Here is a 17,429-nt window from a genome sequence, read left to right as displayed (position 1 = left end):
CTCTGATCAAATTAAAATAAATAAATAAAGTGAAATAAAATAACTCTTAAAAAATACAGAGAAGGTAGACGCACACCATTGTGAACTGGAGTGGAAATGGAAAAGAATCCAAAGTCCATAATTAGTTTAGGATTAGAAAGCATACTGTACTGGGGCTGGCAGGTGGAGTAGTGGTTAAGGTGCTTGACTCCCACATGGTCGACCGTGGTTTGAGTACCAGGCCTGGGAGCTTCTTTTCTCACTTTCTCTCTCTCTAATTAATTTAAAAATGATGATAATAATAAATAAAATTTAAAACAAACCATTTTAAAAAGCATACGATACAGATCTGTTGGTTGTTCTATACTACATTTCAAAACCTTTACTTGCAGACTTTAAAATATCCAAAACTACCTTTTATTTGCATGTCAACCAGTAAGTGGAAACATCAGTAAGAGCCTTACCAAATAAATCACACACGGATAACTAGGAAATATAAGTGCCTATTTTCTGATTCACATCATTGGAGTATATCAATATAACTCCACAGGTCCCTGTTGCCCTTACATTTTGATCTTAAACTCATTTCATTAATATTGCATTAATTTTTTTTTTTAAGATATTTCTGCCATAGGGCATGTGTGCTCACTGGAGAGACAAAGACAGACAGACAGAAAACAAGAAATCACCTCCCATGTTGCATGGCCATTCCACAATCCCTTCTCCTCCATTCTCCTTCTGGATTTTGGGCATGCACACACATACACCCAGTATGTTTCAAGTCATCAGGTCTGGGACTCAAACTGCAGTTGGCCACATGGGAGTCCAGCACCTTAACCACTCCATCACGTGCTGGCCCCCATATAGCATTAATCTTTGATTAGTTATTATATGAATTAATCTGATATTGTAGAGTATTTTACAGTAAACCCAGAACTATTTTTGATATAAGGCTTTGTGGGTACTGATTATACACATCTTCTTTTTTTTTTTTTTAAAGAATTATTTTATTGGGAAACAGCAGTTAGCGTAATGGCTATGTCTCTGGATTCCCACGTAGTGGACCACGGTTCGCATCCCGGACCCGGTGGCTTAGAACTCACGCCGGGCGCATGTGCGTGCGTGCCCAAGATCCCGAGAGGAGAATAGAGGAGAAGGGATTGCGGCGTGACCATCCCCTCTGGGGGGTGATTTCTCGCTTTCTGACTCTATGTCTCTCTCTGTCTGTCTGGCGAGCACACATGCCCTATAGCGAAAACCTCTCCAAAAAAAAAAAAAAAGGATTATTTTATTTAACTTTATTCATTTAATTTATTTGACCAGAGAGGGACAACATGAGAGAAAGAGAAAGAGAGGGAAAGTGAAAAAGCAAGTCGCCAGGTCCGGGACTGCGATTGGCCACACGTGAGTCCACTGCCCTCAACCACCACACCACCTGCCGGCCCCCACATCTTAATTCTCAAGGTCTACCAAGTGACATAAGATATTTGCCACATAACCACCAAAGACTTGTATTTAGTATGTTTGTGAGTGTGTGTATCCAGTGTAATAGCTCAAAATTGGAAATACTAATTTCCTTCTATGGATGAACAGGTATAGTGTATCCATACAATGGAATATTACCAGCAATAAAAGGGAAAAAACTGTTGATATACACAACTTGGATGAATCTCAAGGGAGTTACTCTGTATTTTTAAAAGCTATTACCAAAGGTTACATACTGGCTGACCCCATAGAGCAATGGTTAAGTGCTAATCGTTGGAAGCTGGATCCCACGTGACTGATCACTGTTCAAATCCTGGCTCCAGCACTTGAAAAACATGCTGTTTACATATGTGTGTATGCCCCAAATCCTGACAGGACTGAGACATGCCCCACTAGTGGTGGTGGGGAGGTTACTTTCTCTCTGTGCCTTCCAGCAAGAAAAAAAAATACATATTGGGGCCAGCAGGTGGCATGGTAGTTAAGACACTGGACTACCACATGGCTGACCCTGGTTCAAGTCCCAGACCCAGCTGCTTGAAAATCATGGCAGGCATGTACGCATGCATGCTCAAAATCCCAGAAGAAGAATGGAGGAGAAGGGATTGCAGTGTGGCCATACCCTCCAGGGAGCGATTTCTCACTTTCTCTCTCACTGTCTCTAATGAGTGCATATGCCTTATGGCAAAAAAATCTAAAAAAAAAAAAAAAATTTTAAATAAAAATTATATATTATATATTTGAATGTTTCTCTTTGGCAAGTGCTTGTACCCTCTAGGAAAAAAATAAAATAAAATAACTGTTAAATAACTAATTTATGTTATTTTGCTTACCAATATAGAAGTAAAGGTTTTACAACCTCACACTGAATATTTTTTAAGTGTTCTTCCGTCCACTGAGATCCATCTAACAGTTTAAATTTTGATAAGATTTCTGCAGAAAGGTAGCAATCTCCATTGCTCACTAGATAGAATTTTTTCATCTTTTCGAGATGTCTGAAATAAAACACACACCCATATATATACATAAAATACAATATTCAACTTAACAAATGTTTTCACTTCTGAAATGTTGCAGACAAATAATGAGCTATCTCAAAACCAACACTGTGTAGCAGGGGTGCCAAACATTTCTGTGGAAATAAAAATATGTCTTGCAGTTGTGGGAATCTGTGGTAGGCTGAATAATGGCCTTGGAAAGCTGTCTACATCCATATCTCCAGAACTTGTGACTATGTGACCTTCCCTGGCAAAAGGGACTCTGTAGATGTGACAAAATTAGAGACTTTAAGGAGACAACCCCAGATCACCTGGGTGTTCCCACTGTACACAGATTCTCCTAAGAGGGAGTTGGGAGGGTCAGAACCATACAGGAAAGATGTGAGGATAGAAGGGGAGGTCGAGAGAGAAGAGAAGATGCTATGCTAATGGCTTTGATGATGAAGGAAGGGGCCACTAACCAAGGATTGCACGTGGCGGCCTTCCTAAACTGGAAGGCAAGGAAATGGAGCTCCGCCATAGAGCCTTCTAATTCCAGAATTTAATAACGGTACATAGGGGTTGGCAGGTGGCGTGGTGGTTAAGAGTGCTGGACTCCCACATGGCCGACCACAGCTCGAGTCCCACTAGCTTTATCACTTTCTCTCTCTCTCTCTCTCTCCCTCTCTGTTCAAATTAAAATAAATAAATAAATAAAGTTAAATAAAATAATTTGTAAAAAAGGATAAATAAAATTTGTAATTTACTGGTATCTTAATCATCAATAAGTAATTTATTACAGCAACAATGGGAACTACAATATCGATCCTGAAAAACCTATACAGGTTACTTCATTTAACTTCAGGTCTTGAAAATGACCTTCCACCTCATGAGCAAGCAAATCACACTCCATAATTAACCATTTGGCGACCCCTATTCATAACCATGTACAATGATGAGTGCTATGTTCTGAATGCCATTAAAATTACTGTGGTAATCCAGTCATTAGTATATAATCAATCAAACCCACCATAGGCATTGCAGCCTAGTGAGGTTAAGGAGCTTCAGAACGTATCTGGTGAATACAGACAAAGACCTTCCTAAAGCAAGGGCCTTCTAAGGTTCTTAGACTTACACTAACCTGAAACATATGGAGCTGGTCAAATGAAGATCCGAGCCCCAGCAGACCTCCAAGAGACTCTGTAGCAAAGATGTTTTCAGACATCCAGCTACATGGAATTTGACCAAAGAGTGTGGAAGTTGTTGACAAGGAGGCTGCTGGGAACAGCAGGCCCTTACACCAGCATTAGGTATCTATCTTATGCCAGTATGATTATATAATTGGTAAACTATTTGTTTCTATAAACATTTTACATCACTACAATGTTTATATAAACTAAAATAGAATGACTAATCTAAAAGCAGTTCTAGAATTTATGGGAAGAAACATTAGGCAAATCCAGATAACTGTCATTATTAGTATCTAAAAACTATGAAATCATAAAATGAGTGAAATCAGTATTATTATTAAATAAATTGTTTTATTATTCATTCTCCCCAAAGTATAAGTTACATTTTTATATTTATTTCAGGCTTTCTGCCTGTGCTTTAATAAATCAAACTAATATTCTACCACTTGTTTTTTAAATTATTAAAAAATAGAAATACCTTTGATGTCTTCCACGATCCTTAAGAACTTTTAACCGCTCAATGTCCATCCACAGCCACAAGTATCTCTCTCCTAAGGTACCTTTAATAAATTTCTTAAACCGTTCAAACTCTTTTCTATTGCCAATGTCATAAGTTCGGTGGGAAAGGCACCAGTCAGCCCTGGTCTCTGCTCCAGGACTCTCACTCTGTGAACTTAAACTTGTTTGGTCTAAATTCTCCTCTGACCTTTCCTCTGTAATTTGAACTGGTTTACTTAAAAAATTTTTGCAAATGACAGAATCACAATAATCACCAAAAGATATTTGTCTTACGTTGGTGAAGTTTATATAGCCTGGGCTTTCTCGGAATGGCTCTCCGGTAATTTGCTGAACTGCTACTACCAAAATAAAGTTTACAAAAGAGTCTAAAAATTCTTCACATGTCGAGAAATATAATGTCGAGCTTTCATCAACATCCTGTTGCTTTTCAAGATACAGTCTCAGAAGAGCTTGGGAAGGAGTATCATGTAGAGATACAGACCCTTCGTCTTCTTCATCTTCAAACTCAGAAAATAACTTAGTACTTTTAGACGGGCCTTTTCTTGTCCTGGGGTGAACACCATCATCAAAGATAAAACTCTCTGTATCAAATCATAAAAGGCTATTAGATTAGATAGGAGTACCAAACTTCTTTTATTACCAAATAGATGCTACAGAGCCAGGGTGGCAAATGGGTTTATCACAGATAGCGACTACACAGACCGGCATCTTAAAAAGGATTCTGAAGCCATATTTGGAACCAGCAGGAAAAAACTGTCATCAGGGGTTGACCTGTCTTCCCTGGACATGTAAGGGCAGAATGGTGGCAGATAGATGAAATATTTGCCATCTTACCACAGAGAGTATTCAATAAGCCAGTATAGGGACCAGAAGATGGTGTAATGGTTATATCACTGGACTCCCACATGGCTGACCATGGTTCGAGTCCTGGACCTGGTGGCTTGAAACTCATGCTGGGTGCGTGTATGTGTGTGTGTGTGTGTGTGTGTGCGTGTGCACAAAATCCCAAGAGACGAATAGAGGAGAAGGAATTGTGGTGTGGTCAACCCCATTGAGGGATAATTTCTCACTTTCTGTCTCTGTTTCATTCTGTCTCTCTGGTGAGAACACATGCCCTACAGCAAAAATCTCTATATATAAAATGTAAAAATTAAAAAAGAACTGATATGACAGGCAGATGGCATAGTGGTTACATCACTGGACTTCCACATGGCCAACTATGGTTGGAATCCTGGACCTAGTGGCTTGAAATTCATGCCAGGCATCTTTGCATGTGTGCCCAAGAGCCCAGTAGGAGAAGTGATTGCAGCGTAGCCATCCTCCCAGTGGGTGGTTTTCTCTCTCTCTCTCTCTCTCTCTCTCCAGTGAGCATACTAAGGCAAAAATCTCTAAAAAAGGAAAGAAAAGAAAAGATCAGGCTGGCAGGGGCATGGTGGTTAAGGGTGCTAGATTCCCAGACCTGGTAGCTTGCTCTCTCACTTTCCCTATCCTCCTTTCTTGCTCTATCCCTCTATGGAGGGGATAGAGAGAAAGAAAGAGAGAAAGAAAGAGAAAAAGAAAGAAAGAAAGAAAGAAAGAAAGAAAGAAAGAAAGAAAGAAAGAAAGAAAGGGAGAAAGAAAAGAAAGAAAGAAAGAAAGAAAGAAAGAAAGAAAGAAAGAAAGAAAGAAAGAAAGAAAGGGAGAAAGAAAAGAAAGAAAGAAAGAAAGAAAGAAAGAAAGAAAGAAAGAAAGAAAGAAAGAAAGAAAGAAAATAATAATTTTTTTTTTAAAAAAGGAACTATTAGTGGGTTGGCCCCACATCCTAGTGGTTAAGGGAGCCAAACTCCACATGGCTCATCACAGTTCAATCCCCTGGCTCCAGAGGCTTGAAGAATGTTCTGGGTACATGTGCATGTGTACCCAACATCCTGAAGGGATGGAAAAATGGAGGAGAATGGATTGCCATGTGACCATGCCCTCTTGGAGAATGCTTTGTCCCTCTCTCTCTTTCTGTCTCTTTCTGGTGGGTGCATCCACCCTCTAGCAATTAAAAACAAAAAAAAGCCATTAGTGAATTTATAAACTCTCTTGAATCACATCTCAATTTTTTTCTAGCACTATCACAGTTAGTGACTCCCACTTCTGGAAGTTTCCTTCTATTTTTACAAAACATTTGTATCACCGACATTATGAATTTATCTGCTTTTCAAGGTGAAAAATAGTCTGAACTTAAAAATATAAAGGAAAACCAATGATCACAAATGACTATTTACTTTTTCCCCCTAATAATTATTTATTTATTTCCATTTGCTATTATTATTTTTTAATTTAACCAGAGAGAGAGAAAGGGAAAGTGAGAAAGCTAGCCACCAGGTCTAGGACTTGAACTGCAGTCAGTCATGTGAGAATCCAGCACCTTTAACCATTATACCACCTGCTGGCCCCGTGACTATTTACTTTTAAGAAGAAAGAACTGTTGTACCCACTTTGTTGCAAAGGCTTAATAGTAAAAATTTGCAAACTATCACAGGAAATAAACATAAGGCAAACATTTATTGACTGCCTGCTAGGTTCTAAACACTAGAATAGGCTTTTTCTATATATTTAGTATGTCATTATTCTAATGTTACAGATGAGAAAAGGCTCCCAGAAGTAAAATAGAATAGTTCATCACAAGGCCAGTAAGCGTCAATGTTGGTTTTGTTTCTTTGTTTTGCTGAAGAGCACATGGACTTACCCAGACAGAGACAGAGAGGGAAAGTAAGAAATCAGCTTGGTGCCGGGTGGGTAGGGGAAGGCCAAGCCACAATCCCTTCCCCTCTCTGTGGGATCCTGTGCTTTAACCTCCACATCACCTGCTGGCCCTCAAGGTTGAGTTTTAAAACCATCCCCATTTCACCATATCAAACTGCCTCTCAAAAAGACAGTAAGAAGTAGAGTGGGGATGGGATGGTATGAAAAATCTCTTCTCCCCAACCCACTAACTGTTTTAGTATAAATTGAGGGGGCAGAGGAGGTAAAAACACTTAGGACTTCGAGGTCCATTTTGCCCTTTTTTGCTTACCAGAAACAGATGATTGGACTTTGTTGTGGAGAATGCAACAGGGTAATGAAAAGGTGGAGACTGTTTGCTGACTTTGCTTTGCTAATGTAAACCAATCTTTTGTTTGAGTATAGGAGGCCTAGGAAGAAAACAGAGGATGAGTTCAACATAAGATTAGCAGTATTCCCCCAATCACAAACCTAGGTAAATCATAGTAATACTATTAATTTGTATAGCACATCTGTTAAAAAATATTATCCTATGGAAGAAAAGAAAATTTTACACAGAAAAATTAATTAGCTAATAGAATGATGGAAAGGAAGTATCAGTCCAGATTTGTTTTTCCTCTTTAGATTTCTGCTATAGGGTGCATCTGCTTGATATAGAGACTGAGAGAGAGAGAGAGAGGAAAGTGAGAAATCACCCCCCAGGGAGGATGGCCACGCCACAGTCCCTTCTCCTTCAGTCTCCTCCCAAGATTCTGGACATACAGGCACACACACCTGGCATGATTTCCAAGTCACCAAGTTCGGGACTCGAACTGCAGTCAGTCATGTGGAAGTCCAGAACCTTAATCATAACAGCACCTGCTGACCCCAATCCAGATTTTTTATATTAGATAAAAACAGGAAGAAAATAAGCTCAAGACCCATCAAATTCTTCTCCACTATTACTGTCAAGCTAATGCTGACCAAAGACATGAACCTTATTTACTGAAATTTCTACAAACTCATGACATCTGACTTCAACTTGGCAGCCACCAAGGCTAAGAAAGCTAGCACCTTTTGCTAGCTGCTCCTCTTTACAACTATGGCAATCTTTCACACACCCAATTCTGTCTGACCTGGCTCTGTGTTTTTAACAATATATGACAGAGACTCACCAGAAACCTCTCCAAGTTGGGCCACCCCTTCACCTCAGATTCAGCTTATGCAACTCTGCTTGGATAGTATGCTTCCTCTAAACTGAGACCGGATGCCCCATGGCCCATAAATGCAGCTTCAGTTTTTCCTTTGCTGTCTGTACCTGGGGATCTGCCCACCCAGTTTCCAAGCTGACCCTTAGTTTCTAGAACCCCAGCCCTCACAAGCTCCTCCTTATCCTATCTTTCCTGGGAAAACACCTCTGCCTGCCTCTCCGTTTTTCTTGTTTTCCCTAGGGAATCCAAGTTGTTCAGCAAAAGTAAAAAAGGGAGTGTTTAGCATTCCTCTCATTTCTCAATTCTCTAACTGAGTGAGCTCGTCAGTACTTAGCCAAAAAACAATCGCAGAAGAGGCAGAGCTCAAATCAAAGAGGTATTATTCCCTTATTACACAGAATTCACAGGGTAAGACAGCCGCGTGATGAGACAAAGCAAAAGAAACGAGATGAGTCCTTTTTGTAATCACTGCCCCCTCTTAGAGGTAAGATTTCCTGGGTACATAAAAGTTCCCAAAGACTGGGACCAGCAGATGGTGTAATGGGTATGTTGCTGGACTCCCAAATAGTCAACAGCTGTTTGAGTCCCAGACCCAGGGGCTTAAAACTCACACCAGGCATGTGTACATGCATGCTCAAAATCCCAAGAGGACAATGGAGGAGAAGGGACTGCAGCATGGCTACTCCCCCTGGGAGGGAGGGAGGTGATTTCTCGCTTTCTGTCTCTACCTGTCTCTCCAGTAAGTGCACAAAAGTCCTATAACAAAAATTTCTCTTTTAAAAAAATAAAGTTTCCAAAGACTTTAATTCATCTTTGTTCTTTCATTTCTTTTAAAACCAAGTCATTTATTATCATCATATGTTCATTCAACATATATTTATTGAGCTCTGTTCTAAGAAAGAGCCTAACCATTGACAAGAAGTCAAAGTAATTTAAAACATTCACAGAATCGAGAGAGATCAATAAAGAAATGTTCTGTTATTTCCACACAAAAGTGTTGAGAAAGTAGAGGATAAGGGAGAAATAAGTCATCAGTCAGACATTAAAGCAGTTCATTATGGGACCAGAAGATGGCATAGCAGTTAAGTTGCTGGACTCCACATGGCTGACCGTGGTTTGAGTATGGATCCAGTGGCTTGAAAATCATGACAGGTGCATGTGCATGCATGTGTGTGCCCAAGATCCCAGGAAAAGAATGGAGGAGAAGGGACTGCAGTGTGGCCAGCCCCCTTGGGGAGTGATTTTTCACTTTTCCCCTCACTGTGTCTGTCTTTCTCTCTGGTAAGCACACACATCCTAAAGGAAAAACCTCTAGTTAACAAAAAAAAAAAAAAAAAAAAAAAGCAGTTTATTATGAGACTTTATACTTTAATGAGATGTGTCTATTGTGTTTATATAGTATAATTGAAGAAATACTACCAATTATCATAAATACTAATCCCTATACAGTCATGGCTTAAACAATTTAAGGACCCAAAAACTGAATCCTCAAAGCTCTGAGGCTATTGAAAAATGACAGTATATAAAGTATAAATGAACAGAAATAAGCTTTGTGATCTCAGAAAGTAGCAAAAGTAAAATAGCTTGAGTGTTTTAGTCCCTTGTACATGATTAAATTCGTATGTACAGAATCAGAACTTAACTCCCCTGGAAGGATTCTTCCCTTTGCATGTTTATTGGCCTCAGCTATCAGTACATATTTTTATGACATTTCTGACATTCTTGTAATATAAAAGAGAAAAAAGTAAACACATAAAAATAAGTGAAGGAGATTAGAAAAATGTGCCTTGAACACATTACCTAGCATTACTCAGTGGAAATGATGGAACAGGCATAATTTTAAACACTTTTTATTAATATTGCTGATAGAAATGCCAAACTACAAAGTTAAATAGAAGCTGCACATGAAAAAAGTTCAAGTAAATCAATGCATCCCAACAGAGATGGCGGAGGGGATTCATCTTGCATTACACCTTTGATCAACTGCAAGTGCCTGCCCAGAATTCTGTATTGAAAAGAATTTGGAGCCATGTCTTTGCTCCATGGAAAAGCTGCCCTCACTGATTAGCCATATCTGTCAGAGACTAGAAGAGCAGAACATCGGCTACGTATTTGCCATCACTGATTTTGCACAGAATTGTATATCGGACATGTGTTTCCAGAGGTAAGATCCCATAATTAAGGGCCAGAGATCAAAGAACAGTTTTCACTACACTGAGACTTCCCAAAAGGATATTTGATTCTATGTTTTAGCTCTTGAAATTCACTCAACAACCCCACATGTGATGACAATTAAACAGCAATGCATTTTACTACTAAGGAATAATCTAGACAATAGAGAGATGACTCGATTTATCATCTTTTGGTACAAAAGTAATAGAATCCAAACAAAAATTTTGGAATGAATGATAAAATCTTGGATATAATTCAGGTTACTCTTGCTTCTTGGGTAATCTGAGCATGTTCCTTACTCTTGCTTTTTGTTCCTTCAGACACCTGAGGGTATTTCTAATTGCATTTTGGGTGAAAGAGTACAGAGCAAAGGAGTTAACACAAATCTACAAGAATTATTGCTAAATCTGCTTTAGAAATAATTTTCCCTATTCAAGTGGTACAAATGAAATTCATGCCCCTAAAATGAGAAGCTCTATAGAAGTGCCAAATCATTAAAAGAAGGAGGAGGAGGAGGAGGAAGCAGAAAGAAAGAAAGAAAGAAAGAAAGAAAGAAAGAAAGAAAGAAAGAAAGAAAGGAAGGAAGGAAGGAAGGAAGGAAGGAAAAGAAAATCATTTTTACCTCTCCGAGAGAAATGTAGAACTTCTTCATAATGACAAAATCGTCTTCTTCAACAGCTGGAGGTGGTAGACTGGGTGGTTTTTTCATGACCCAGGGAGAAAAATTTGTACCTATTGTGAAAGTCATGCCTGACTTGCTCCATCTTACTTGTGAGACCAATTTGGCTAACCTGCATTTTAAAAAATCACACAGTTTTGAAATAAGTTTCAAATATGGTAGGATTTTTTTGAAAACCTGAAATTATATTTCATGTATTTAAGACAGTCTTCCCTCCTATTCTATAGGATGATTCTCTTGGGCTCTGCTAAAATTAGTGGCTTACTATAGAACTATTCATTGATTAATAATTATTCTGTTTTAATTTATTTTATTTTGATTTAAAAAATAGTTGTTCTGGAACCAGCAGTTAGCATAATGGCTATGTCGCTGAACTCCTATATAGTCAACCGCGATTCAAGTCCTGGACCCGGTGGCTTAAACTCACGCCGGGTGTATGTGTGTGCGTGCCCAAGATCCCGAAAAGAGATGGGGGAGAAGGGATTGCAGCATGGCCATCCCCCCTGGGGGGCGATTTCTCGCTTTCTGTCTCTCTGTCTGTCTCTGTCTCTCTGGTGAGCACACATGCCCTGTAGCAAAAAACCTCTCCAAAAAAAAGAAAAAGTTGTTCTAATAAAGGTCAAATTTTACATATTTACACTTTAAAAATCAGGCTACATAAAGAAAAAAATGGTTCTGTACTATGACATTCTATCTTTTTCATGTCATACTAGTAGTAATTTTTAAACATAATGCACATAAATACCATTAGCACAAAGAGATAATTAAAAAAATATAATGGGCCCAGCCTTAGTCACATAGGCAGTAGCATATTGATCTATAGCGCTGGAAGTCATATGGTTGACCACAGAGTCAGATCCTGAGTTGATGTAAAAAGTGCCAGGTACCTAAGATCCCAAGATTATGACTTGTGGTACAAATGAAATTCATGCCCCTAAAATGAGAAGTTTTGTGGGAGTGCCAAATTATTAATATATATGTATTTATTAATCATTTATATATAAATATATATATCATTCTTTTACCTCTCCAAGAAATGTAGAACTTCTTCATAATAACACATACCCAACATCCTGACTAGGCAGAGGGCTGAGGGAAGAGTATATGGCATGATGAGACCTTGTTGAAGGAGCCTATCTGCCAATTTCTCTCTCTCTCATGAAAGAAATAAAATTAACTTTTTTTTTTAGGAGAGGTTTTTGATATAGGGTGCGCACGCTCACCAGAAAGAGAGAGACAGAAAGCAATAAATCACCCCCCAGGGGGATGGGCATGCCACAATCCCTTCTCCTCCATTCTCCTCTCCAAATCTTGGGCACACATGCACACGTGCCCAGAGTGAGTTAAAGCAACCGGGTCTGGGACTCGAACCACGGTCAACTACATGGGAATCCAGCAATGTAGCCATTACGCCATCTGCTGGTTCCAAAATAAACTTTAATATAGATAGAGAGAGAGAGAGAAATCAACTGATCAAAGATACAGGTGGTGGGACAGTGATAACAAAACTGGCCACACGTGGGAAAAGTTCTGGGTTCATATCCCAGCACCACCTTGAATATGCCATGTGCATATGTGCCTCTGATTCAGGCTGGCTAAGATGGGAGTGTTTAACAGCATCATAAGAACCCTACTGGGACAGCTTCTATTCTCAGAACAAAGAAATTTTAAAAATAAAAAGAATTTTTAAAAATAAATACAACCAAAATACATTTGTTAGGTACTAATTCTGTAAAAACTTCTTTGGAAAAGCTAAATGATTTTTATCAATGCTCTTATCACTTTTATTCTATAGCAAGTGGGATAATTTTACTAAAAAAAAAGAATTTTAAATTTAAAAAATTATATATATGTATATAAATATATATACATATATACACACATATATACACATATACATACACACACGCATATATACACATATACATATATATGGATGGGACAACAATACCTGTATTCAAAATAGCAATCACTTTCCAGAAATGCTGGAAGTCGTTCTTTTTTGATCCACTCAATGCCTTGTTCACGACTGAGACACTACAGAAGAAAGCAATAAAAAGAAAAAGAGTACCATATCAAATCACATTTTAGAACAATTAAGGTTAAACCAAGAGAGCAATAATGACCCCTAGTTATCACTAGGAGCCCTACCACTATTTCTATTTGCACACACCCTGAACTACAAATGTGAGGCTACTTCATTGTGAGAGGAAAAGTGAGAAATCACTCTTCCCCCACCCTCCCCGGGGTGGGGAGTGGCCATGCATGCCATAGTCCCTTCTCCTCCAGTCTCCTTTAAGAATTTTAGGCATGTGTGCACATGCACCTGGAGTGATTTTCAAGCCACCAGGTCCAGAACTCAAACCACAGTTGACTATGTGGGAATCCAGCACCTTAACCACCATACCACCTGCTGGTCCCATAGCCTTTTTTTTTCCCCTCACATTTTATTGATTCACAAAATATCTTAAATAATCTAACTACTTGCAATAGCAAGGTCAGCTGATATATACATATCTGTGAATACATGTCTGACTTGAGGCGTGAAACTCTGAGTAGAATGAATATACTATAAAGTAGCACCCAGCTAATACTATATAGCTTACTGCCATCATTAAATAGGTATGTTTTAATATATTTTTTTAATTTCAAGAATAGAAGTTTTAACTTTAATAAATCAAAATCAAAGAAATGCTAAGAGAGTTTTGCTTAAAACTTAAAGCCAGAAAACAGGTTAGGATTCTGTCCAAATAGTAGGTACATGGATCTATCAGTAGCTCAATATAAGACAAAATTCCTTAAACACGGAAAGCAAGGCCTAGAAGAAAATCAGTAATGGTTTAATCAAAAGTCATAAGGTTCTATTTCACCAGTTCAGTCTCATGTACTTTATCTTCTGCTGTGGTCTGATCTTCCTGATTAAATTCTAGGATATAATATTCAACTCTAGACTTGTCCCTACCATTAAGTTGGCCATTTTCTTAGCTGTTTATGAACTCTTATTTCTGTGTGTCTGTATTTAGTTCTCCTGATGTAGCACTCCCTTCAGAACTTCTTGGAAAGCTAGACTGGTGCAGGTAAATTCTTTCAGGTTTTGTTTATCTGAGAATATCCCTGTCTTTTCTTCTCATATGAAGGATAATCTTGCCAAGTACAGTATTCTTGGTTGAAATTGCTTTTCCCTTAACACTTTGAATATATTTTCCCATTTTTTTCCTTGCTCATATAGTTTCTGATGAGAGGTCCGCTGTGAGCCTGATGGGATATCTTTTGTAGGTAACTTGATGTTTCTCTCTTACCAACTTTAGTCTCTTGTCTTTGTCTGTGGTTTTGGTCAATCTGGCTATAATGTGTTTTAGAGAAAATCTTCTTGGGTTGATCCTATTTGGGGTCCTTTGTATTTCTTGGGTCTGGATCTTTGAATGCCTCTCTAGGTTTGGAAAGTTTTCTTCCAGGATTTCATGGAATATATTATCAATGACCTTATTAATCCCTTCGCCTTCTGGGTTATTAATTATCCAGATGTTTGGACGTTTGACAGTATCTAGGATTTCTCATATATTATTCTCATTTGGGGGGGAAATTTTCTCAGTCTTCATGGTCGATTATTTTAGGCCAGTGATTCTATCTTCCACGTCTGAGATTCGATTTTCTGTATGATCTAGTCTGCTTTTAAGGGAGATTTTGACATCCTGTATTATAGCCTTCATCTCTAAAAGTTCCATCGGATTCCTATTTATGGTATATACTTCCTCTTTCAGATCTTGCAAGAACTTCCTCACCTCCTGGAACTCATCAGCTCCTTTCTCCTGCCTCTTCTGCAGTTTATCGTCTCTCTTTTCTTCCACCTCTGTTAGCTTCGTCACTATGAATATTCTAAGTTATTTATCCGACACTTCTGTGAGTTCCATTGTACTATCTGAGGATGAAGGGGAGTTCTTCTTTCACCTTGGAGGAGAGGTATTTTCTTGCATTCTCATTTTTCTTGTGACCCTGTGGTGATTTCTAGTCATCTGATGGATTGTGTGTTTCTTGAAGTTCAATCTGAGCATTCAGAGGCAGACAGGGGGAAGAGTGAACTGCAATCTCTCTTCTATTCTGTTTTTCACTCTTTGTGCATCAGATTCAGTGGGAATTGAGAAATATTCTGACTCTCATGGTATTCAGATGTTTGGATACTGTTCACTTTCACCTGTCTAGATATTCTGTGCATGGAAGTTGAGCAGCCAAGGAATGAAGTTAAAGGAAAAAGGAAAATAATTAGAGAAAAGAAAAGAAGGGGAAAAAAACACAATAAAAAAATTTTGTGATTTAATTTTAAAAACCAAAAAACTGAAAACTACGCAGCGTACATTTGTGCCACGCAAAAGCAATATTTCACAGCTTAAGTTCAGTAGCCATCTCCAGAATGGGCCTGGGTTTGTGCCTTTCCTAAATGGGAAGGGAAAAGACACAAATTAGAATGATAAAGGAGGGGCTTGAGAGCCCAGAGACTATTTGATCTTAAAAAAAAAAAAAAATTTTAAATTAAAAGACACAGGGAGACACAGAGACAGAGAGAGACAGAAAGACGGAGAGAAAGATACAGAGGCAGCCCTACTAGAAATGAATCTGGTGGGAGAAGTCTCAGCAGAATATCTTCATTTTTAGTGCCTAAAAGCGGTATTTCACAGCTCAAGTTCAGTAGCTATCTCTAGAATGGGCCTGGGTTTGTGCCTCCCATAGCCTTTTAAATAACATTACAGACCTTAGATTTTTTTTTTTTTTTTGGAGGGATTTTCATTATAGGGCGCGTGCACTCGCCAGACAGCCAGACATAGAGAGACAGAAAGCGAGACATCACCCCCCCGGGGGGATGGTCACGCCGCAATCCCTTCTCCTCCATTCTCCTCTCAGGATCTTGGGCACGCACGCACACGCACCCAGCGTGAGTTTTAAGCCACTGGGTCCGGGATGCGAACCACGGTCAACTACGTGGGAGTCCAGCGACATAGCCATTATGCTAACTGCTGGTTCCCAGACCTTAGATTTTTACCTTGAGTTTACAAGGATAATATAAAATTACTGAAGAGTTCTTAAGGTGCTATCTATCCTAAATCATTTACTATTGATTCTCTTTTTCCTTATATTCACTTTTCCCAGCATTTTTTAAAATGCCAGTACCATCAGGTAACATAGAGGTTAAGGAGATTGGATCCCACATGGCTGACTCTGCAGTTCAAGTCCTGGACTTGGTGACCTGAAAAACACACTGAGAGTATATGCATACATGCCCAAAATCCTGAGAGGAGAATGGAGAAGAAGTGATCATGGCATGGCCATCTCTGGAGGGGGTTGAGAGGGTGTGTGTGTGGGGGGGTAATTTCTCACTTTCCCTTTCTCTCTGTCTATCTCTGGCAAACACACATGCCCCCCCCCCCAAAAAAAAAGCCAGTACCTTGGACACGAAAATGCTGCTCATAAACAAAACAACCAGTAAACTACATATCTCAGTGAGGTGTCTCTACATTCATATGGCTTTTGCTAAGTATCTGCTAGAGCAATGGTTTTGCTATGATGTTATTAGCTGGTCTTGAAAGTCATGACATATTTTTCTGGGTTTTTTTTTTTCAATGCAAAAAGGTGTTATGACTTTCCTGACAACCCAATAGCACCGGTCTATTCACAGACTATCACTAACTCAGTGAGGAAACTGAATGGTCACATAGTTGTGTTGCCAACATCTAAGAAGCTGATGTTTACAAGGGTGCACATGTTTGTGACACTGATGACATGTGGCATAGTGTTTGGGCTCCCAGGATTGGAAAACTGGGCACACAATGGTTTCTTTCTGTTCAGCAAAGATATCCATCTCCTTTACCCAAAACTATCTTCTGGGTCACTCAAGAAGAAAAGAAACCCATGGAAACAGCCAGGACCTGAACAATAGCATCTTGCTGTTGCGTTGCTTACCAGTGAGATCCGAAAGACACTGAGACGTTGCCAGAAAGATCCCATGTATGCTGCACACGCTCAGCCATGCAGGAATCGTGAATGCTCACTAGCACTACATTTAGTATACCACAGAAAGATACCAAACTATGTACAAAGATCGGTATAAACCCCCGAGAACTTCCACAAGGCTATTGGACTAGTCAGTTCCAAAATCATTGTCCTTGATATTTAGCTAATCAATAGTTTACCCATAATTTAACCCCTCTTCAGTGTTTCAGAACCTATTTGGCCTAAAAATGAAATAAAAAGCTTAAAAAAAATTAAAAACAAATCTTTAGCCACGTTGCAAAAAAAAAAAACCCTTTAAGTTGTTTAAAAGTAATTAAATAAAAAGACCAAAAACCAACAAAGCAATTTTGATCAGCCAGAATATAACTTAAGAAATACAAGAGTAGTAAAAACATTTGTGCCCTAAAATTTTTTTTAAAAAGTCACATACAAAACAAAGATGACCAAAATGTGTGGGAAAACCGACTTTAGGTAAATTATTCTAGAA

The 17,429-nt window shown here is 38.8% G+C and overlaps 1 protein-coding gene across 4 annotated transcripts in view; it reads right to left on the bottom strand.

Moving 5' to 3' along the window:
- Window positions 1-17,429, bottom strand: part of RGS22 (regulator of G protein signaling 22) — a 142,480-nt gene that overhangs the window by 94,045 nt on the left and 31,006 nt on the right. For 3 of the 4 annotated variants that reach the window (XM_006159708.1, XM_006159707.2, XM_006159709.1), the window contains 5 exons: window positions 12,891-12,976; window positions 10,883-11,051; window positions 7,191-7,308; window positions 4,107-4,728; window positions 2,295-2,456 (listed from right to left, as the gene is read on the bottom strand). In XM_006159708.1, coding sequence (XP_006159770.1) covers window positions 2,295-2,456; window positions 4,107-4,728; window positions 7,191-7,308; window positions 10,883-11,051; window positions 12,891-12,976 — 1,157 coding nt within the window. Of the gene's footprint in view, window positions 1-2,294; window positions 2,457-4,106; window positions 4,729-7,190; window positions 7,309-10,882; window positions 11,052-12,890; window positions 12,977-15,291; window positions 15,315-17,429 lie in introns of those variants that run through there. The other variant, XM_006159710.1, reaches the window with a different exon arrangement.

This window comes from Tupaia chinensis, unplaced genomic scaffold (assembly GCF_000334495.1).
Source record: "Tupaia chinensis unplaced genomic scaffold, TupChi_1.0 Scaffold000646_1, whole genome shotgun sequence".
NCBI classification, from domain to species: Eukaryota; Metazoa; Chordata; class Mammalia; order Scandentia; family Tupaiidae; genus Tupaia; species Tupaia belangeri.
This window is presented reverse-complemented; position numbering and strand designations above follow the sequence as displayed.